The 24,037-nt window shown below is 39.1% G+C and overlaps 2 protein-coding genes and 1 long non-coding RNA gene across 5 annotated transcripts in view; 1 reads left to right on the top strand and 2 right to left on the bottom strand.

The window, feature by feature from the left end:
- Positions 1-33: 33 nt before the first annotated feature.
- Positions 34-10,257, bottom strand: LTV1 (LTV1 ribosome biogenesis factor). The gene is made up of 11 exons (XM_075035892.1): positions 10,126-10,257; positions 8,764-8,895; positions 8,069-8,257; positions 6,973-7,060; positions 5,910-6,030; positions 4,873-5,122; positions 4,013-4,140; positions 2,322-2,461; positions 2,047-2,099; positions 1,146-1,346; positions 34-539 (listed from the first exon to the last, which is right to left on the bottom strand). The coding sequence occupies exons 1-11, from the start codon at positions 10,126-10,128 to the stop codon at positions 426-428; spliced, it is 1,419 nt and encodes a 472-aa protein (XP_074891993.1). The 5' UTR covers positions 10,129-10,257; the 3' UTR covers positions 34-425.
- A 463-nt stretch (positions 10,258-10,720) lies between these two features.
- Positions 10,721-24,015, top strand: LOC142034483 (uncharacterized). 2 transcript variants are annotated; one of them, XR_012651658.1, is made up of 5 exons: positions 10,721-10,864; positions 11,634-11,863; positions 14,082-14,350; positions 16,967-17,103; positions 23,808-24,015. It is a non-coding gene; the product is annotated as an uncharacterized LOC142034483 (long non-coding RNA). The 2 variants fall into 2 exon arrangements; XR_012651657.1 differs by lacking the exon at positions 23,808-24,015 and adding an exon at positions 19,200-19,336.
- The window catches only part of PHACTR2 (phosphatase and actin regulator 2), an 83,639-nt gene continuing 74,301 nt past the window's right edge, over positions 14,700-24,037 (bottom strand). For both annotated transcript variants that reach the window (XM_075035888.1, XM_075035889.1), the window contains one exon: positions 14,700-20,312. In XM_075035888.1, the coding sequence (XP_074891989.1) occupies positions 20,297-20,312 (16 nt within the window). In that variant the 3' untranslated portion in view covers positions 14,700-20,296. The remainder of the gene's footprint in view (positions 20,313-24,037) is intronic.

Raw genomic sequence — 24,037 nt, 5'->3', positions numbered from 1 at the left:
CAGTATAAGGGAGAGAAGACATAAATGGATATATTGCTTTGTAAACTGAAATAATTTAATAGAAGAATCTAATCAGATTAAATCTGTAGGATTCTGCTGATTTGCTGAATACATTCAACAAATACATATATAAAACTTTTGCAGTGATAGCTTGTAAGAAAATTTTTTTTTTATCATTTTAAAACATTTCTACTGTAATGAAACTTTGCAACAGTAGCCATGTCACTCATGACAGAATAGACATCACTAATACGTTGTTTTATGTATAACTTCATTTCAGAAAGAACGACAAGTTGCTGGTTCTTGTTACAGTAATATCTGAATAACCCCCTTTAGGCATGACTGGCAAAGGTATGAGTTAGCAGTTCCCTTCTCAATATGAATGAAAACTCAACGATGTTTCCACAGTAAGTTCCTCAGTTTTATCAAGACAGCTTCAGTCCTTGAACGTTTTGTTTCAGATTGAGCAACTCTTTTTCTTGCCTTGTTTTCTCCAATTTGAAGGCTAGCTTGTTGGCTTTCTTCTCCATTCTGCGTTCCTGTGCATACAAATAATTACAAATTTACAAGATAGCATAACATGCAAAAAGAAATCATTCTAATTAACAGTTCTAGATCATGAAGACAGCAGCAATCTGGACAATAATATTATTTATGGCACTAATTATTAGTAGTCAAACTAATATGCATACCACCAGGATTATAATCTTTAATTAGCTCAAGCTTCTGGCAATTGACAATTTGGCAATTTCTGTTCCTAAATAAAACAACTCATATATCATTGTGGCCAATTAGATTTTCCACATTTCTTTCAGACAATTTTCACTTTGCATGATCTGAAATATCATAACTGTTTTCTTTGATTCCCTAGATAAGAAAATTAGAGTTATATATGTAATAGTGGCCCACAATAACAGACCCCAAATTTCCATATCAGAAATTAGGATGACAAAATTATGACCTTAGCTTTCTTTCCAGTAGATTTTTTTTTTCTTTAAAGAAGCAATAATTAGTCCTTTGGGACCAGCAAGTTTTTCCCATTAATTTCCAAACACAAGAACAAGTGAGCTTTAAAAAATGTTCATAAGACAGAATTCAGATAACATAACATGTTTTTGCAGGGTTTTATTTAAAGTAAGGCGTACCTTTCGCTCCTCTCTTATAGCCTGTTTTCTAGCTTTGCGATCCTCTTTGCTCTCATCTTTGGAACGGGGCTGCGTTGATGCTCTTGGCAGGTCACTGCTATTAATCATTTGCATGCGTTCAATTTGCTTAGCAGTAAGACCCTTCTGAGGCAAGATATGTAGAGGAATTCCAGTCTTCTGGGAAATTTTTATTAGTTTGGGCTAAAATAGAGAGTGCATATGTATTAATGGTCCCTAACTTTCTCTCCAAGAAGTGCACATCGCACTGCCTTATCAGTATAAAAACATTAGATTCAGATTTAACAGTAATAAACATATAAGTTTCCTCATACTGTTTTCTTCCCTCAGAAAAATGGTATTAATCCCAAAGTAAGAAATCAAACACACCTGTGAACAGAATATGACCTCCCAGAACAAGAAAAAAATTTCTCCCTTTTATTTAAATATTACTGAAAAAGAAGAACTTAAGTAGGCTTTATAAGCTTTCAAGATAAACATTCCCTTTCAAAATCTTGAATGTCAAGCTGTGCTCTAATACTGGGGAATTTCTGGAAGGCCAAGGAACTAGAATAAATTGTTTCAAACTGTAGAAGGGAAGTAGTTGTGAGACATAGATTACACAAAGATATATCACAGATAATAAGAAAGTAAATTCCTTGCTCTCTACATTTCTGCCTAGCTATTTCAATGATTTTTGAACTTACTCAACTTTCCTTCTAATATAAGAAAAATATATCCAAACCCTTCAGTGAAGAAGTAATACCAGAAGCTAACACCCTCCCCAACTCTCTTTTCTGCTCTGTCCTTCTTTTAAAAACAGATATCCATTGAGAAAACAATCATTTTTGTCTCAAGTTTTCCCAGGCCAGGGTGTTATACAGAATAAGTTTAATGATTTTACCTTTGACGGCTCCTTAATAAGTGTTGGGTGATTATATAAGTTTGAATATGTACCTAGGTCATCAAAAAAAAAAAAAAAGTAGTGAAGAAAGGCTTGCAAATTGAAATAGGTAAATTTATTATGAATTGTACTACTACTTAGTCTTTGGAAATTCCTGCTGTTGTGCACCACAAGAATAAACCATTTTACCTAACGTACTGTTAGAAAAGTTCTGAGATCACCTATCATTTACTTCGAAATCCTAGGAACAAACAAGCAAACTCCAGAATACTTACTCAAAATGGATTCACAATCCCACTTTTCTTTTTGTTCCTCAATAACTACAGCTACTATTTCTTCCTTTTCCTCCTCACTTTCTTCATTCATAGGAGAGTCTAAATCTTCACAGGGTTCAAGAGCATCCAATTTCACACAACTTTGAAGAAGTCCAGAAAAGAAAAAAGATAAGGTTTATCTTTTCTTGAAAAAGTGTAATTACGTTGTCGTGGTTTAACCCCAGCCAGCAACTAAGCACCATGCAGCTGTTCACTCACTGCCCCCCCCACCCAGTGTGACGGGGGAGAAAATTGGGAAAAGAAGCAAAAATCATGGGTTGAGATAAGAACAGTTTAATAGAACAGAAAAGAAGAAACTAATATTGATAACACTAATAAAATGACAACAGCAATAATGAAAGGATTGGAATGTACAAATGCTGCACAGGGCAATTGCTCACCACCCGCTGATCGACACCTAGCTAGTCCCTGAGCGGCAATTCCCCACCCCCACTCCCCCCAGTTCCTATACTAGATGTGACGTCCCATGGTATGGAATACACCGTTGGCCAGTTTGGGTCAGCTGCCCTGGCTGTGTCCTGTGCCAACTTCTTGTGCCCCTCCAGCTTTCTCACTGGCTGGGGATGAGAAGCTGAAAAATCCTTAACTATAGTCTAAACATTACTTAGCAACAACTGAAAACATCAGTGTTATCAACATTCTTCGCATACTGAACTCAAAACATAGCACCATACCAGCTGCTAAGACGACAGTTAACTCTATCCCAGCTGAAACTAGGACATATGTAAACCCAGCCTCCCCTCAGTAAAATCCCAAACCAAAGAAAGTTATTCCCAATGAAATTTGCAGGAAAGTTTCCTTAAGTAAGCAGCCCCAAAATAAACTAAAACATTAGGACAAGAGACATTAAGTCAACAAAAGCAGTATTTCTGCATTTGAAAAGTATGTGGCACACAATATTTGTGACTGGAGGGCAGGAGGAGAAGAGGCTTTACTTTTTAGTCCATAAGCAAGGCAGCTCTAAAGGGGATTATGTACTCTACTACTAACCAGTCATCTTTCACTACAAGGGACACAGTACTGTATCTTTCAATCAGGAAACACAAGACTAACGTGAGAACATCTAGCCATTTAACTTTGGGATAGTATCACCCACTTTAAGACAAAGTGAATATACTGTGGAAATGCAGTCTTACACTGACACGGGGTTGCTTTATAAACACTGGTTTTTGCAGTGCTCCAAACAGTGGGACCCATGCAACAGTCCCCTGCGAGTTTATGGTCATGTAACTAGGTATATAGTGGAATCAACTGCATACCAGTGAGACAGAATATACTTGGCTAGAGTCTGTTAAACACAAAAGTAAGGTATAAGGAGAAAGGCAAATTACACTAAAAAGGAAAAGGAAGAATGCCTCTAGAAATTACTTACACTAAATTCAATGCAGTTATACAAAAGGAGCATAATCTCACATAAACCAACAAAATCCCTCCACTTAACTGTATCATCTCATAAGTTAAGATCGACATTCAGTGACATAAAAAAAATTTGATAATACTCATATGTAGCTGCTTTTACTGTGGGATGTAATCTTTGAGTACATGAACTGGAAACAACATACTCAAACTTTCAATATAAACACAGGAATACATAACTACTTATGTGAAGCAGTCCTTCTGGGAATACATACTTTTTTGCTTTCTCTTTGTAGTAATCATTCAGGACTTCCTGCAACCGAGCATTGTCTGTGTTAATATAGCCTTCTAACTCCACATTATCCAAGGCTCCAATTTCATCTTCATCAAATTGTTCAAAAAACTAAAATAAAGAAGTGGGTATCTGTAATCAGATAGCATTTGTCATGCAACTTCTTGATAGCTTAAAGAAGACCTACACATTTTTTTCTATTTGCCCCTTTTTCCTCTCCCGTCTCATTTGTTGAACAACTGCCAAACGCATCTGCAGCAGGATTTCCTCCTTACTGTCGGTATTCTTCCAGCACAGGAGTGACAAAGTTATCTTTTAATAATACATAAATCAGCTTCTGGAACATGTTTCTTATTCTGATGCATTATTTCAATCTACACATTAAAAAGCCTGTCATTGCTCAGGACAAAAGTTACACCATATTTCCACCATTCTGATATCATTCCATAAACGTATACTTGGCACAGTGGGAAGAAAGGGTGAAAGATGAGAGACTTTACCAGACACTTGTACATGATTTGCTGTGTTGAACTGAGCCTCAGACAAAAGTGTAACACCAACTACAAATGCTCATTATAGTGACTGGAGTAATTTTGTTTAACTGTATCAGTGTTAGGCCTTTTAATAGCAATTAACACTATGACCTATTTAACACAAGCCTCTTAACACAGATAATATTAAATGCAGAATATGTGCAAAGAATAGCTGTTTGATGTTCTTACTACTGAAGGCAGTAGGAATTTGCACAGGCATACAGGATACCACCTTATGAGATGAATCAAAAGACAAAGAAGCATTTAACACACCCTTATGTTTAACAGTTACATTCTTCAGCTGCCTCACCTTCTCAAATCTGTCATCCAACAGGGTTAACTGCTCATTCCTTCTCATTACTGAAGATGTCATAGAATATTCTGTGAAACGACTCCTGGTTTCTTCTTGCATAAAGAGAAATTCTTTTGTCTGTCCATTAACCCCATCATCTGATAAAGGACCTTCTGAATCATAGTCTTTATCATTGCTGTAACTATCCTTTTCATCACTGTCATCCTCCACATCTTCCCATTCATCTTGATCCTCAGCATCTGATCCCCTGAACAAAAGTATAAAACAGTTTTAGAATAATACATGGACCTTTCCACAGCTCTGACCAATGCTGGGTTATCTGAAACAATTTGGCAATAATAGATTTAAATCTCGAGCGGGAAAGATAAAAACTGATTATTTTCAAGCCGGTAAAAGAAAAACAAGTTTAGCAGTAATGGTGTTGCCAAAGCCAGCATAATACTACTTTTGTCTGAAAGCTAAAAAAATTTCTGATAACTGTTGGATCACACATCTGTGCACCGAGAATGAGGTTATGTTTACATTCAGCTACACACATCTAAGTAGAAAAAGAAAAATACTAGCTGCTGCATTTTTGAACATCAAAACTAGCAAAATTTCTTGTGGTTCATAAAATGATGAGAGTGATACCAAAACCTAAATAAATAATATGCAGGGGTGTATTACATGAAGCATTTGTAAAGGTTCTGGAAACACCCGTTAGCCTTCATCAATAGTATTACTGACGTATTTTGAATGTGATAGATGGTAATGTTCAAGAATCCTATTATTCCATACATTGCATCTGTAAACAAATACATATAATCCATGAGCTCGAAGTAACAAATGAAACCCATCTCTTGGATTAACACATCAAAATTTGATTTTGTAACCTACCACCCACAAAACACAAGGTAATACTTTTTTCCTTTAACACAGCAAAGTATTCAATTTGAAATCTGAAGCCATTCTTGCTTCCTACAACAACATATGAAATAACAAATAGCATCATTCCTATTTACATATGGCAAACAGTTCTACAAAACTCTATCTACCCTTTCTGTGGTTCATTTGCTTGTAGAACAAAATCATCTTCCAGGATATTTTCTGGATTGTCAAAGTCAAAATCATCATCAAGAGCTGCAACAATATCAGGGTCAAAATCTAGCCGTGGTCCTAGAAAGTTAAAAAAAAACAACCCAAAACATAAATAAGTTTCTCTAACATTATAAAGCTACTTTCCTAGATAAAAACCAATCCAACTAGACTGTTAATTTGCACTAAGGAAAGATTAAACCTAATAATCACAAAATTCCTCAATAATATTTGTAGATTTGATACAAGCCAGGGCAAGTCACCAGCCTCTTGTCAATTCTCCTCATCCAGAAAAAAAAACATTTCCCAGAGGTCTTAAGCTTCCATAAACGTATTTTAATATATTTTACTTAGAATATTGTAGAAGAAAAAATATCGAAGTCGAAGTACTGTATGATCAATTGCCAATTCTAGCTCCCACCCCCTAAAATTCCCTACATTACAAAAAGTCAGAAAGTGTTTCTCTACTGCAATTAACAGAAGTGTCTTTAGCATCCTTCTGCTAGGACAAAGAGAACTACCATAATTACTTTCTGTTATAAAGCATTAAGATAGTTGTAAAGTGAATGTTCAGTGCAAACATAGATACATAACAAAAGTGTACTTCCAGCCTGTAACACTGAAATAATACTAATGAAGGAAAGTAAAAAACACTCAGCATTTGAAAATAAGATAAATTCCGAGAGTGAAAATCCAGTTCCAGAAGCGGATTCAAACAGATAGAGCAATAAATCAACAGTATTATCTACAGTTTTCCCCTGTTATTAGTTTATATTTGCTACACAACAGTAAGAGCTCATGGATTCCGAGCTCCCCTGCCCCCAGCAAAGCTAAAAAGCTATTATTAGTGAATCACAGAAATAGGTATCAAACTGAAACACAGGTCTCATAGATTATTCTTTATGTCTACTATTGAGCCTGTTCTAAACAAAACCTAATATGACACTGTAATTGAAGCCATAATTACCATCTAGTACCTAGATGGCAGCTCACGTTACAAAAAGGCAAGAGATTTAATGATACCTGAAACAGGAGCAGCTTTATTTAACAAGCCTACATCCTCTTCAAATTCTGTGGCAAATACTGAGGAAGGCAACTTAATAGATGGAGCCTTAGAAAAAGAAACAAAAAAAAAAAATCACAGTATACTTTGTCCTCAGTTTCTCATTTCAGCCCACATTAACAAAAATGTGCAGATAACCTTGTGACCAAAAGAAACTCTGAGTGCTATTTAAATGTTAAGACAAGTGCTACTTTACTGATGGCAAATTTTCAAAGTTATGCAATGAAACCTAGGTATTGGCAGCATTCATTCTCATGCCAATAATCTCCAGGTAGAGAGACAGTATTTTGCATCTCTGATGCTTTTTAGAGAATGGTTGAACAATGAAATTTCTGACTTTTTTTTTGTTTTGGAGAAACGCATTTGAAATTACCCCTTTATTGACAAGCTTATTAACAGCTTACTAACATGCACATCTAAAATAACTTTAAATCTTATGTAGTATCGCCAAACTGTACCTGAAAGGTATTTCTGACTAAGAAAATCAGTTTTGACTAAAATTGCAGTATTTGGTTAAACCAAACTCCCTCAATTAGAAATGACTGACTGTTGCTTGAAATTACTTACTGTTTTTCAATTCCAACATGATCTAGCATCATGAAATTCCACAAGTTATGCCAGTAACTGAAAAGTTTTATTCCCTCTGGGTTCTGTTACATTCCACTTTAAAAACACGGTGTAGGGGTAACACAACCCAGTATATTCGTAACTCCCTGAGCATTCAAAAGTTCTAAAAATCTTAAAAACAAATGCCAACCCAGAAGAACATGACTTGTTCAAACAAATACCTTTGTAAGCCATCTCTGTCAAGAAAAGCTTGTCACGGGTACATGGAGTGTTTTAATACTGTGCTAGCAAAATACTATTCATCAACAAATTTTGGCTTGTCAACTTTTGTTTTTACTTGTAGGAAGTAGGAAAGCCTGACTGTGGGTCAAAGAGATCCTATATATATAGGTCACAGTCATAACACTTGTTGAATACAGTTAATGAGCCTAAAGGATGCTAAACTCCAAAAAACAGCATAAGACTATTATTAGCAAAAATACTACTTACTGGAACGCGCTGAATTTCGTCTTCTACATGCCCCTCATTTGTGACAACAATTCTGCTTTGCTGTCCACGCACAGAAGGGACAAGCTCAGAGGGACCAGAGGCTTCTTTTAGATGCTGCAAATAGTCATAGTCATCATCAAAGAAGACTCCATACTTCCGCTGCTCTTCCCTCCTTTGCTCCTCATGCCCCTTGGAATTGTAAAAAGAAATACATTTAGTTACTTAAGTCCATTTAAAACTTATTAGCAAAAAGAAAAGTAACACATCTGTTGAGAATGCCTGAATTCTAAAGTCCTTGTAGTCCTCTCTCCACTCATCACACTAACGAACAGCCAATTAAGATGTCGTAACCACCCGGTTCAGTGTTCAGATGTTGTCTGAGCAGGACACTAAACAACTTTTTCCATAAGCAGCATAACTAACAAAGCCTGTTTTTTCAGGGTGGGCCAGGCAATTTTTGTTGTTGTTTTTTTAAGATGTTTATATCCCTAATGCCAGTTAGTCACCCTTCAACGCATGAGGCAGTAACTCACAAGTATCAACTTCCCCACAACATCCCTTTCTTTTTTAATAAGCTGGGCCAAACCCTACCTTTTCTCAGGCTATGTTTTTGAATTGTAGGATTGCATACCCACTTCTCTCTCCTGCAGCACTTCTTATCTGAATGAACTTCAATATTAAAAGCAAGTATTTACCTTCTGTGTAGGCAGCAGAACTCGCTGGGGTGCAGAATCATCAGCAGCAAGTGGATCCCTCTGACTTCTGTGCACTAAGTGAAATGTTACCGCTTTCTTCTTCTCTATGAAGGGTTTCTTTTTCTTGTGAGGCTGCAAAAGGACATTTGGTTAATCATTAATAAAAAATGAAATATTAAATGCACCTAAAAAGATGCTTTTGCCTGGAGTGTGCTCCTGTATTCCTTTTAAGGCAATGCCTTATAAACATATACTGAGAGACAAAGCAAAAAGAGACTAGTGGTAGCTTAACTCTTCTCACCACATGCACAACAGCCATTCCATATGTTCTAATAGCACATGCAGCTGTATTCACCCGCAAAATGGCAATACACTGGTGCAATAAATATTTGATTATAGCATATGCACATTAACACATAATCCTAGAAAGGAATTTTTAAGTAACTACTTTCTAAACACTGGTTCAAATCTGAAACAAACTTTGTCCAAGAAACACAGGAAACTGACATAAGGAAATTGATCTAGACACACCTAGCTTCTTCAAAACTGTTCAGACAGCTGTTCCTACACCAGCAATTCAATATCGACCACGAAAACTACTGCCTGCACCATTACACTGACATAGCTGTAACATTCTGGATCAACAAAAATCTGAAGTACTCTTAATTGGGTGAAAGCCTTTTCTACAAGTTCACACACATGACTTGGAGAAGTACTTTTAACAACATTTCCAGCTTTACTTACCTACCAACATGGGTAAATAACAGATAAATGCAACTTCAAAACTACTCTACAGATCTAACCAATCTTCTCTGCCTGGTAACTTCAAGCATACAACATGACACACCACGTCATACCAAAGTGCAGAGCATATGAACTGCCGCCATACGTTCCACGTTAAAACCCCTAACCCGTGCTTTAAAGTCTTACACTTGGAGCCACCACAAACGGAAACACGGCAAATTTTTGGAAGCCGGCAGCGTGCTGCCTCTACAGAGAAACTCGCGGGTGGCTGACGGTGCAAGGGAAGCGCCTGTCACGCAGAGAGGCCGCACGAAGCCGAGCGGGAAAGCGGCCCCCCGCCCCTCACGCTGGCCTAGGCCCCGCGCCTCGGGACGCCGCCTCAGCCGCTCCCCACCGCGGCTTCTCCCCCGCGGTTCCGGGGCTGCCAGGGCAGACTCCCCCGGGCCGGGGAAAAGCTCCCCGACAGCCCCGCAAGCAGAGCGGTGGCGCTTCTCCCCTCCAAACCGCGCTGCGGAGACGGCCCGATTTCAGCCCAAACGCCGGGGGAGAACGGACGGACGGACGGCTGCGACGGTTAGCTGTTTGTTAGCGACGGGGGCCACCCGCCCGCCTCCTCACCATGGCGCCCGGACAGGCCGCGCTGCCCACCGGCGAGGGGAGCCGCTACGGCCGTCCCCCCGGCACCCCCGGCCCTGCTCGCTCTCACGCCGGCCGGGCGTCAGCACCGCCGCGCTGCGGCCTCCATCTTGGGATGGACCGGTGACCAACGGGGGGAAGGCGATAGGCTGCCAGTCCGGACAAGGCTTTTTTTTCCCCCCAGTAACAAAAACAACGAGGCTTTTGTCGGACTGAAACACTAATTTAATAAAAGAGAGGCTCCGCGAATGCAAACAGGGTAACTCCTCCCACCACCCAGAAGCACATTTTCCCACTTCTCCCCCCAAACTGATGGAGAATGGTTCCACCCGCCAGCGGGCCTCCATGGCAGGACGCTCTGCAGCGGGCCAAAGGGCACCGCGCGTGCGCAGGGGCCGGGCTGTCGCTCGCAGGACGGGGCGGGGCTCGCTGGCAGAGAGGCGTGGCTTAGGAATCGGGCCCCCGCCCCCTGCTCCCGCCGCCAGGGGCGTCCCCGCGGAGGCGGGCGCGGGGGCGGGGCGTCCGTTAGGGGCGGGCCGGGGCGGGCGCCTGAGGGGCGGTGGGCGGGGCGGTGGGGAGCGGTGCGCCGTCCCCTCAGCGGCGGGAGCGCTGTGGCCGGGCCGTGGCCCATCCGCGTCCCATCCGCGTCCCCCGGGCAGGCCGCGGGCTGGGTGCGGCGTGAGGGGAGGGAGGAAGCGCCGTCAGCCGCCGTGGGAGCCGGGTGGGTACCGGGGAGGCGGGACGGAGCCCAGCCCGGGGGAGCGGCGGGGTGGAGGTGGGAGGTACCGGGAGGAGCGGAGCGTCTCCTGCTGGCCGCCGTGGGCGCTCGGAGGCGGTCACTCCCGACAGCAACACGAAAGCCTTCCCCGGGCTCCACAGGAATAGCGGTCCCAGCGAAGGAGAGGGGAGGGAGAAAGTTGCGCTGAGTGCCCAGGTGCTGCGATAAACTGTGATAAAGACCCTCCGTAAGACAGGAGGCACAGCGACTAGCTACGTCTTTGACAGACGCCGTTGCAGTCCGGCTCTGCGCAGGCTCATATCCAGGCTGAATTTGAAGGCTCGGGTGGAAATAAGACGGGTTCGATTTAACAGTGTTTTGCCATATATGAGTTCTTGTGAGATGACATCCTAGCTGTATGAATTATACCCATGCCATGTAGCGTACCTGTGCACAAACACACAGACACACACATACACGCTCCTTGCTAAGAAAAAGGAAAGCATGCTTGGTATTTTAGGAATATGAAGTAAACCCCTTTTGTTACATTTCAAAAAGAAAGCGTAAAACGCAGAAGGGAGCAGTTTCTTCCATAAGCATACAGACAATTAAAACAGTAATAACTATGGGAAGGTTGTTGCTGAAAATTAAGAAAGAATTGTCCAGGTATTATATGTGGATATGTATGCAGCTAAATATATACGTGTATGTATACCTTAGAATGTTAGCTTTAATCATATTTGAGTGGATTTCGTATTTCATTGTTTTTCAGTAGGTGTCACTAAAGCTCCAAAAGAGCCTAGATTTTCACTCTTCTGGCTATTGTTTTCTGAAGTCTTGCATCTTTACCATCAAGTTTCATCACGTCACTTTTGTGAAAGTGCACAAACTGCCTGCTCCATCAGTTGAAATGACTCCTGTACTCAGTGGATTCAAATTATCCCTGCATATATCTGCGCAAAGCCTAGACCTTCCTTTCCTCTTACTTCCTAAAAGTACATGGTAAGTATCTTGTTGCCGTCAGCCATCTGAAGGTTGTAGTACACGCCTGGTGCTACAGGAAGGTTGGCAACCCCTTGACTGCATGCGTGCTGTTAATGGGTTTTTCCGGACTGCACCTAACGGGAGCAACTCCCTTCCTATAGTATGTCTATACTGCAAACCCAGTGACAGGTGGAATAGCAGAGCTAGCTTTTCACAAGGTAACTAAGAGGAGAATCACCCAACTTTAAAAAAAAACAGTGCTTAGCATTTTCTGTGGGGTAACAAAGTAATCAGATTACTCCTTATTGCTTTCAGATCCCTGAGGTAGCTCTGGCATCCATAGAAGCGTGAAGTACTTGTAGACTTGGTAACAGGATTACACTTGACAATCCCCTAAACCTGGTGACCCCCTATCTAACAGTGGCAGTACTATCATTCCATATACCCCAAATCTGGTCTAGAAGCATCACGTCAGTCTGGAAGTGGGAAAAATTAGCTTGTGCTCTCAGCTCTGTTGCTAATCATGTTTCATATGCGTAAGTTAAATTTACCTGTTCAGTTTTTTAAGTCTCAGGGTTTTCTGTCTTGCTTTAACTCACATCCCCACCCTGTATTTCCTGTTGAGATTCTAAGCGTTTAGGGGGAAGGACCTATATTATATGTTCATGCTGTGATTAAAACAACAGGCTTCCTTATCACAGAAGACTGATAATGTATGCCAACAGCAATATGTCTGGAGATTAGGTTTAAGATTGAGGGATTAGCAATAATAAGCATCATATTACCTTCTTTGTTGATACCTAAGGGTGAGTCATCTTCTTCCAACTAATTTACGATATATCAAAATTCAAAATTTAGTATCACAAGTATGTGAAATGTGTATGAAAGAGTCTTTCAGGTGGAGACTCCACTTAAGCTTCTAATTTCATCTAAGCCTTACAAGGCACTCCATCCCACTGTACTCTCTCATTGTGTTCTCTGCTGAGACACCCTGCAGTTTAAACTCAGCAAAGAGCATCTACAGAGACTGGGAACATAAATTAGGTCTCTGAACCACTGAGCTACAACACTAACTTTGTATTTTTAAAATAACTGTCACCTCTTTGAACACACCTCTGCATGAATACACCACCCACAAGACAGCTACCAGATATGTTTGAAGGACTCCCAAAATTCAAAGGAAGGTTTCAGGAACCTTCCTTCATCTCATTGCCATGCAGAGGGACTTCTAATTTGGTCTTTCTGGAGGCTGCTTTCCAACAAGTTAGAGCTCTCTGAAGTTAACTCCGTTACGCACGCCCATGTACTTGCTAGAGATTCAAGAACAAAATTATTTTCTGTAAAGATTTTCTGAACAATTTTATTGAGATAATTTTCTTCATTTTATATTTTATGTATATATTAATTCATATGCATCTATAATTCAAAGAGCTAAACAGTTGTCTAAGGCACTTGGAACTGTGCACAGCAGAGTATCCTACAGTACTGTACAACTAGGCAGCACACATTTTTTTTGCTTGTTAAATAAACCCACCATAAACCAAGCATAATGCATGTAGTGTATAAAAAAGATAATACATAGTCTATTTTTCAGATGACAATATTGGAATATATTTGTATGTGTGTGTAGATGTATATATAGATACATACGTATAAAACTCCAAGAAGCAGCTATCATTAATTTGTAACAATTCCAGTTATTTACATTCACAGATATCAATACACCTCTGTAAAATGCAGTATCAGATCAGCCACTCCTTCCTAGTTACCATATTCAATCACACTAAGTCAGGCTGCCAAAATACAAGTAAATGCATTCAGTTTATAATTGTTATGTAAAATACACACTGCAGAAGCTGAAAAGTTATTGGTATTGTTTCTCCACAGCCTCATATATTTCAAAAGTCATTAAACACATGGAAAGTATATTTTAAAATGCTAGCAATTCTAAGCTGATAATGTTTCAGATGCATTTTTTATAGTTATCAATAACTATCCAGCATGACAGGCAGTGGGGAACCAAGTCTTGAATTTTGTTTGTCTTATTTAACTTGTAAACAGGAACATTTAGTGAAATTCAAGTAAGTTACCTTAGGCATAATTTGTTTCTATTTTTAATTGAATTAATAGAAATAATGAAGTCTAAGAACTGGCCCAGTGCCTATTAATAGGTGACACTCTCCATTACATGCTGCAAAATTTTAATTCCAATGAATTAACGTGAAAACAATTTCAGGTGATTGTGGCCTGCTTGCAGTATATTCAGCACATAAGAACCTCCTGGCTTTACTGGGACCTGATAAGACACTACTGGAGCTTAACCACCTGCACTGGCGTGGATGGGTTATCAAGCCCTCCTTACTGGAGTCATCTCTCAGAGGTGTCCTTGTAGACTTGACTGGAAGAAGCATGTGCACAAGGATTCTTACTACTGAGTAGTACCTTTCCCCACCATGTTGCAGCTCTTCCGGAGAAATACAGGTTCTTGAATGCCCAGTGTTTAAGGTACAGTTGGGTCTACAAAGCATGGCATACTATTATTGCCATGATTTACTGTTTGAGCAATTGTTCCATAAAAAGCTGGGATGGGATGCAAACTTCTTAGCTCCTGAGAGTACAGCAATGTGATCTGCAGTGTTCCTGCACCTCTCCTAGATTTGCAGTTTGGTTGTAAATGGAATTCTATTTCTCTGTTAGGGGAAGAAAATAAATAAATCTTAAGACCTATTTAAATGGTTGCAGGCAATTAGCATGTGCCATCTCTATACATTTCCCACCCCTACTCATGCAGTTAGATGCCCATTCAAACAAGCCATTGGTATCTTTTTGTTTCAAATCACACCAGCTAAAATAATTGTCCAAAACACAGTATTTCTTTAATTCCAAAATTTATACAAGTTTACAAATCAATATACCACCACACAAAGTAGTGAAATGAAGAGAAGATATGTTCAGCAACATTTTACTATATTATAACAATGTTCAAATGTGGTTAATTTTGACATAGTATTGCAAGACTTTTTAAATATAAAGAATTAAAGTTTGAACAAGGAGATACAGAGAATACCATTACTTTCTTTGTTCCTATCCAATGCAGTATTTATCTTCTAGAAAATAATGAAATATTGGTGAAATGCTGTATCTAGTTCATATGTTCTCTAGTTCCATTAAAATCCTGAAACAAGATGGTAACACTGACAAAGTGAAACAAGACCTTATTAATCATTAAAATTAATAAATAGAAACCTGTCAAAACATTACAGTGAAATATGTTACTTTTACTCCATTTGTCCCTTTCTCTATATAGATACACTTCCATAAGGTTTGGGTTTGGGTTTTTTTGTTTTGGTTTTTTTTTTTCCCCAGATGTCTGTTAAATAGAAGCTTTAAGCTATTCCAGGGAATTGACTTTGCTTTTAATTTGATCCTCAAAATATTTTAGTATCAACCTAAAAAAAATTTTCAGAATTGCCTTTTTTTGTTCATCAAAAGCTAGGTCCCAGGAGTGAGCATTGCACTGAGCTTTGTACAATAAGAATAAAGACAGCAACAATAATGGAGCTAAATGTGGGACCTCCTAAAGGCAGGAAGCAAGTTTATTCTGTTTTTCACCCTGAGTATGTCTTTATTTTAGTTTACAGCAGCATCACAGGTCTTAACTCCTTGAGATATGAATAAATACAGATGATGCGAAAGCGTTAAAAGATGCAGTTCTGGTATACCTGACAATTTAATGCAAATGTAGGCTTTTAGCTTTGTTTACTTTATCATTAAAGCATTAACGGACATTAAGACACGGGCTCATATTGTAGCCTCTCCTTAGGATGCCGGCAGTGCTCAGCCAGACCTGTCCTACTGGTGCAGTCTGCCAGGTACCCAGGTGGGAGCCTGGCTCTCCCTACCCTGGCTCCAACCCACTGCCAGCTGCAGCCGAGGAAGGGGTTTCGCTTGATTCCCAGGCTGCCAGACTAGATAGATGTTTTCAGTCTGTGCTGGCTGGATCTTCCTCCCATTTTATGATGATACAAAATTGTGGCTCAGACTGTATTTATACTCAGGTTAAGTGACAGCTAGTTTGAAACAAATTCTCTGGTGTAGCTGTAGTATTACTCGTCACAGATGTGGGTTGAAGCATCTCTGCTGGAAACAAAGCACTAACCTCACCTGGAAGGAGAGTCTAATTTCTGTAATATCAGGGACACTTTAAACCCTTCGTTTCACAGCTTTCATTTAGTTTTCAAGTAAAAAAAAAAGTGGTCATGCAATACTGTTTTTACATGTCAACACTGACATTGTGGTGCTTCTCTAAGAGCAGCTCAGTGTGGCCAAAGGAGAACATGGGGCCACCCTGTCCCACACCACGTCAGAGGTTGGTAAAGCTCACCACAGCCAGGGACATGCACAACTGTAGGTAAATCCTAAATCCAACAAATAAATACAATCTTATAGACCTACAAATGGCTGTGAATACTTTCAGTGATTTTTGAAGAGACACTGCTGCTGGTCCTACCTTGTTTCAAATCACCAGTCAAAATGGTATTTAGCTTAAATAATTTTCTTTTGTATTTGTTGAGTCAACACATATATCACAATTCAAGGAAATTCAGATATTTTTTACTTGAAACAACTAATTTCAGTTATAAGGACTAATATATAATACCTGAAAGAAGAGAGAGATGAGAGACATTCTAGAACCATTTCAATTTGTTATGTGAAGGTATTAGAATTTGATTAAGCATCTATTCTTCTGCACCCACAGCAACATGCTGCGATGTGTAATCCTACTGATGAACGTGATATATGAGGTCATTTCAGAAACCACTACTTCAAGCTACTCATTTTCTCTTTGTGTGCATGTAGACATCTGAGTTCATATCTAACTCTAGGGAACATAAGTATGTGTGTAAGATTTGTTGTACATTGTGGATGACATTTAAATCATTTGTCCAACTTGATAAAAATTAACACATTGATCCCTTTTAGACAGTTGGACTGTACTATGCATTGCACGGAAAGTGTTATTTTTTTCTTTGCCTTTTTTACATATTTTTATTTTTTTTCCTCAAGGTTTACTCACTCAAGAGTTTCTCAGGACTTACCCTGATTTTTCCCTTCCAACAGGCGTGCAGCACCATAGGCGGTTAGGTACGTGACATATTATTTCCAAAGGGCTGTTGTAGCAACTTGAAGACATTTGAAATCATCAATACAGAGGACTAGGAGATATAGCAGAAACTGACTTCAGGCAGCTCAATAAGGTAAAGCAAATTTGCTTCACTGCACATAGTGACATATCAAAATCTTGTTATTTTTTATTGTATGGATAACACTTTACAGCGTCATTTCTCTGCCAGTTGATATTTAGAATATAAAAATAGTATATACAATTCTAAGTCTGTATGTGGGTACAATACACAATGGATAGTTTATAGTTCTAATTCTGCAAGTATACTACATTTTTACATAAGTTCCAATAAAGGCAACTCTTTGTCCAGTTACATAAATTTGCTTAAGTAGTTTGCTGAATTGTGGGCCAAAGAATGCATCTAATTATTTATCATTAAAATAATAAGAATTTATGTAAGAAATTAAAGATTAGCTCAGCATCTCTGCCCAGGCTAGTATCCTGCATCAAGCAACGGTGTGTAGTGAATACTTAAAAAAAAACGCAAACCCAGAAGGAGGATAGGGAAAGCCTAAGTGATACCTCACCTACGTATCCTCATGTCTTATGGCAAAATGCAGCTTGACGAAGTCTGAGCCAGAAGTTGTATCCTCATCTTTTCATTTGAACTCTTAAAGTAAGAAGGTGGCACATGTCTTTCCATCCATGCTCCAGGCCTAGTATAGAGGAATGCCTTCTTGCAAAGTCAATTAATTCACTTCATCCTAAGAGTTTAACAAAGTTTTAGTTTGTGTAACCCATACATACCCTGGCACGTCAGCGGAGCTACTCTCTTATATAAAGTTCATATAGTCTGACCTTACCTTTGTCCAAGTTATTCTGCCTGTGCAACAGCTATCCTTCTGCCTTTAGTATCTTGGCTGCTTTCAAATGTTTCAAAGTGATTAAGGCAACACTGAGATCTATTTAATTGCTCCACTTGTTTCCTTTGAAGTGAAATACTGTGTTTTATACTTCAAAGTCAACATAGTAGGCCTTTATAGAATTTTGGACACACATTTCTAAATTTGGCAACAACAGCAAAAATTTCAAGCAGGAGAACTATTTATGAAGTGCTAGTGTAAGTTTTAAGTTTACTCTTCAAATTCTAAAAATAAAAATTAGGATTCTACCAGAACTGCTGACAAACCTTAACTCTAATGGCCTGATCATTCTTGTATGATTTAGTGCTAAAGAATACATTTTCACTGCTTCCTTGATGTCCAAGTGGTGTTTCTATATTTATAAAATGATGGGCCTCACAGAAGCTAAACTGTTTTCTGCAAATGGAATCCTAATGGCTCTTATTGATTCCATTAAAAAAGGAAGGTGCTGCTTCCTTTTCTTTGCTACAAGCATGTAGATGGTTATTTTATTTGGTTATTGATATTTTGGGGTCTGTACGTCATTAGATTTTTACTAAAATGTAAGTGATTCTAACAGTCATATATATCTATCATTTTTAAAAAAGAGTTTGTTAATCTCTTTAAAAATAATAGAGTGCCAGCTGTTGGAAAGCACTCTGCTGTTAATAGAAGTGCTCCTACTAAAATAATCCACCCCATTTATGCAAACCTGGTCTTGTTGTAAATATCACTAAAGAGGGAGATCAAATTTTAGCCACCAAATTGCCTTCCTGCCTTTAGGTTGACATCTAAAACAACAACCTTCAATTTTATAAACTAAAAACATTCCACAAGAATCTATTGCAGGTTCTGAGGTAAAAATCACATCTACACAGACCTTTTATTGCCTGAAAAAGAAATACTTACACTTCATAATTAAAAACTAAACAGGGCACATAAAAGACAAAAATAAATTGTAATATGTACACACATTAGAAAGGATAAATAGCAAATGTATTGTAATACTGCATTAAATGTATGCATATGTGAATTCCAGCCCCCCCCCCAATTGTTGTGTACATTAATTCAAAGGATAAATAAGTGCTAATATAAGACAGATAATTTCTTAGTGTAAACAACGCCACAGGCTTTTTAATGGGCTTTTGGGCCAGCCTAGAAAAACCATGTATTGCCTTTCACACTCCATACCACTTGATTGTAACAGTATTGTATTCACATGTACAATTTCAAGATAGTATAAAAAATTATGAATCTAAGAAGCATTCTTCACACTCAACAAAAACAGGCTGCAGACACACTAAGGATTTTCCGTTCACTTTTACAGGACCACTGGCTGAAGACATACTGATTTGTCTGTGAGTTCTTCCCCAAAGCAGTGCAAAAGTCCTTAAACGTAAAAGTCACACTAGTAATCACTGCTCAAGCCTACTAGTAAAGACTTTTGTGCCTAATTTCAATTCTGATTTTGGATTCACACTAGCATGATGTCGAAGTTGTCACCACTGCCTGCCATAGGTGAGAAAGATAATGATCCCTCTGGTTTGAATGGCAAGTGACAGACAGCAAGAAGTGTTTCTAAACATGAAGCATTTCATGGCATTCATAGTGTCACGTTATTTGTCCTTCAAATCCTGTTTATGTATTTCTGAGGATCCAGAGTATGTCAACATTAAAAACCAAAAAATATATGACTTGTTCTCTATGAATGTTCAATGTATTTTCCTGAAGCATGCTCATCGGGATTTTAAAAAAGAGCTGAGTTATATTAGGACTAATTTCTGGCAACTGTATTTACTGGCACCACAGAAAATCACAGTTCTTCACTAAAGTACTGATGACATGAGGACTTGTGTCTTGCTGTCTTTCTAAGACAGGCTGTGGCCACTAAAAAAAACCCAAACATGCACAGTTGCTCACACTCTTAGTTTTTTTAGAAAAATAATTCCTCCCACTGGCCAAGTGCATTGTTACACAGTCCCATCCATTCCACTTTTCCCTGTGGACTGACAAGCGAAGTCTCTTCCCCCACGCTCTCAGCCCTTTTCACACAGCCCCCTCTCAGTTACCCTCAGCCACAACCCTATTAAGTCTGATGAGTTCCTGGTAACAGGCTCTCAAGCGATTGTCTTCAGCTCTTCCTGACTTGTGGAGCTCCGATGAAGAAGTCCACTGACTCTGTGCGGGAAAGCCACAGAACTGTCCGTGGTCTGTCTTAACAATGACAAACACTTCATGTGGATTCTCCTCCTAGACAAATCATTTGTCCATTGATAAAAATGAGGGCCACATCCTTCATTAGCCTCAGGGTAAGCTGTAGCACACACTCATACTCAGTCCAGTTCCAGTGCAATCTCAGGTCTTCAGGATGCAATGATTTCCCCAAGAAAACTGTTGCATGAAATATGGGATGTGGTCAAACAGTTACGGACGATGAAACCTGAAATGATAAATCATTAAAAAACTTAGAATTGTATTATTTCAACTGACAATGACACTGATCCTCATCCTGCTCTCACTGCTGTTTACTTTTGTTGCCTGAACAGAATTATTCCCGGTTTGCCTGATCTGTGTGGGATTAGTCATCCCTACTATTTATTCCCTGCTGTCCGTCTCTCTCTACCAGAAAACCAAACAGGGCTATGGTGTGGCTCAGGCACTGGTGTATGTCTGCCTGGCCATACCATTAACCTGTTACTGTGGTCCCTGGCACAGGTTTGCTTGGGTCAACCAGCGCTCCTCCAGATACTGCCCGGGCATGGCTGGGATTAGCACAGGCCAATAGGCAGACTGGGTATGGGGGGACATCACCTTTTTGGGGTGAGGGGAAGAGGTTAACTGTATGAATTCAAGCTGTGACAAGCCTGCTGGCCTCCGAGCCGGAGAATCGTCTTCAGTCTGTTTTGTTTGCCAATATAGATTTAGCCACAATTGCATCTGCTATTTAGAGACACTGTCAGAAAATCAGAAAAGCTTTGCTAAGCCATAAAACTTTTTTTTTTTTTAAATCCTTGTGCAAAATGAGGCTAACAAAAATTTTGCATTTTTTTAAGTAGCAACAGATTTTATAGCACTGCAGATGCTTTCTTCCTGTTAACAGCAGCCAACTGTGGCACATGAAGGCCCAAATACACCTCACTGTTTTTTAGACTTCTAGGTAGGGCATGTACCTCACTCCAGATTGCTTGTGTGACGGACAGAGAGGTGGGCTGCTCCAAAGGGTGTTGCCAGTCTTTTCTAGAATAAGTTAGGAGCCTACAGTAATTGAAATTCTAACTCATTTTAAATGTAATGAATCCAAGCAAAAGGGTAAGAAGGGCACCAATATCAGGTGCTCAACATCACCAGACTTCTAAATCTCTGTTGAAATGGCTTTAAAAATATATCTATCCATGAAGTAGTAAAAGATGTAGCAACTTTAAGAAAGCATAGGTAATGATGCACCTAACACAGTGGATTACATAAGTTTTTGTTTGACACATTTTCTCTTAACAGTTCCAGAGAAGAGAAGAGAAAATAAGCCACACATTACCCCTGTAATGTGGTACAGTACAATACAGCGATGCATTCCTCAAATAAAGGAAGTGTACACAAAAGCTGAGGTTCACAAGTATGTAGCTCATCTGCTGAGGATACAGTGCATTGCAAAAAAGACACAGGTTTTTTGTATTTGTGTAGAACAACAATATATTGGATTATATATAGCATTTCCAATAGAAGCACTTTATAAACATCTACTAATATCCTCTTCCCAAACTTTTATTTATTTCTCTTTTTTTAGAAACTCTGTTATGAAATAACAGAAGGAATCAGTCTAACTTACTAGGAGTAGAAAAACAGTTCAACTGACAGTCATTACATTAAATGATGAACAATGAAATCCAGTGTTTTTTCTTTCCCAAGTTTAATATCAAATTTTAACAATTCACAGATACTCTAAATACTGATTATAATATTAAAGCATCTTATATTGAATACATACTAATATAAGAAACTAAATGCTATAAGCTGTTTTTGTTTAATAAGCTGCTTCCCTGTTGTCTCATTCTATCACAGAACTTCATGAATAAGCCTTTGTTAACCAGCTGCCAATGCACTTGCCTTTTGGTTTGTATTATCTCAGCGATCTCTTTGAAAAAAATTAAAAGATGAGTAATTCATTCTCTGGCTAGAGACTTGTCTACAGTTTTCTTAAAACAAATCACTTTTGTTGTATCAATCCAAATGTAGTGGTGAACTACATAATTTTTAATGAGAAGTCCCAGAGGAAACAGAATCTCTTTTTATTTTCAGAATTGCAATTGACTTAAAACATCTGCATCTAATTCTGCTCTTAATTAGCTTTTTCTAGTGTTACTCTGCTGACTTCTGTGCAGTGGCTCCACAACATGACCAGTAAAAAAATAAAAGGGTGGAGAGGGAACAGAGAGAGCCCGATTTCCCTCAGGCTGAAATTCTTCCAGGACCCTACAGAATCATTGCCTATAATTATCACAGTTTGGCTGTGCCTATTTTTTACTCCATTTTCCAAGGACCTCCTCCTCAAAAAAAAAAAAAAAAAAAAAAGAAAAAATAACTTTTTAACTGGTTTGTCACTCCACTGGATCCCTGAGATTCTTGGTTCGGCTTTCAAGAATCCAACTGTAATCAGTCTCAACTGTTTTCAATTATCATGAAAAAACAGCCGATTCTTTTTGTGTGACCCATGCCTACCTGTACTTATGCTTCTATATTGCAATGCAAATCAAAAAACATTAACCATGTAAGCAGGGTGTTGCACTCCATCTCTCTCAGCACACAACCAGGTTTCTATTCCTGCTCCTTTTTCTTTCCTCCCTTGGGATGCCTGTTTTTTTAAAGTAGTATTTTTATATGTATTCTGAAGAAGATATACTACCTACTAGCTGAAGAGAAAATGACATCAGAAGTCAAATGAAAATATACATATCTGTGCTTGAAAAGGACATTCTCTAAGGGTCAGAATGTGACACTACATTAAAACCCTGCCTTCTGGGTCATCTCCTGGATTAAATTTGCTGTCTGTGAAACTGGTTTGGTTTTTTGAAAATTAATTTATTCATGTTATTATATACACTGAAGTGAGTTTACAGTATTATAAAAAAAAATCCATGTTTTGGTGAGAAAAACCCCACTGAAGTTATGAAATCAAGCAATGAACTAGGAGATGCCAGAAATCACCAAAGACCCATCTCCCTTTGTGAATTTTCCTTGTGACACTCTCTTTAATTAGAGGATTCACACTCACTTGCTCGGGTCCTGAGTTTGATTGAAACAGTAGCAGGAAAAGGAAGGGATCCAGTCTTGGGCAATTGTTTTTATTTGACTTAACTCTGTGTGGAAGTGAAGAAAATAATACTATGTATGCAATGTCAGCTGATCCTAGCAGCAAGTTTTGCTTGCTGGTGGCAATTTTCAGCCTTTGTAACCTTGAAGAAATACAAACAGATGCTATGGGGATGGCAGAAAGCGCCTCCCTCCCCCTAGGAATAACTGCCAAATCTGAAGTCCTACTAAAAACTGTGGACACTTCAGAGCTCTTTAGATGATAATGCTTCAGGCAGCATCTTGGTGTTATCCAAAGCAGAGAACAAAACAAATCCAGATTAACACATTAGAAGTAGCAAGCAGAGAATACTAGAATCTGTCTTGTTCCCCAGAAACTGCTGCCAGGAGGCTAGGTGACCCTTTAGAAGCTCCCCGAAACACTGGTGACCTTTTCTGAAGTTGAGCACATCATCTAGTTTTCACTTACCAAATGCATCCTCAAAAATGTGTACCTTTCACGAGCAAGGGAGTACTGCCTGAGAAGGATGTCCCTTTTTTTGTGCTTGAGGACTGTTAACATCTGCGAGAAATGCTGAGTCCTTTCAAAGGATTATTTTTTAGATTTCCCAAACAATCTTTTTCCATATAGCAACTGATCCACTGCAGTCACCTTCACTGCTGTGTCAACTACCCAACTTCATGGATGGCAGCAGCAACACTGGGAATCCCAACAGAATCAGTGGTGGCATTCAGGTGGGATTCAGAAGGACTCATGGTAGGAATCTACACAAGTCATGACACAACTGCAGAGGACTTGCAGAAAGGCAGACGGTTGCTGTCATACTCGTCTCTCCAACTTACGCAAGAAGAGAGATTCAC

Source organism: Buteo buteo, chromosome 9 (genome assembly GCF_964188355.1).
Source record: "Buteo buteo chromosome 9, bButBut1.hap1.1, whole genome shotgun sequence".
Lineage (NCBI taxonomy): Eukaryota > Metazoa > Chordata > Aves > Accipitriformes > Accipitridae > Buteo > Buteo buteo.
Note: the sequence above shows the minus strand (reverse complement) of the source record. Positions and strands in the feature narration are given on the sequence as shown.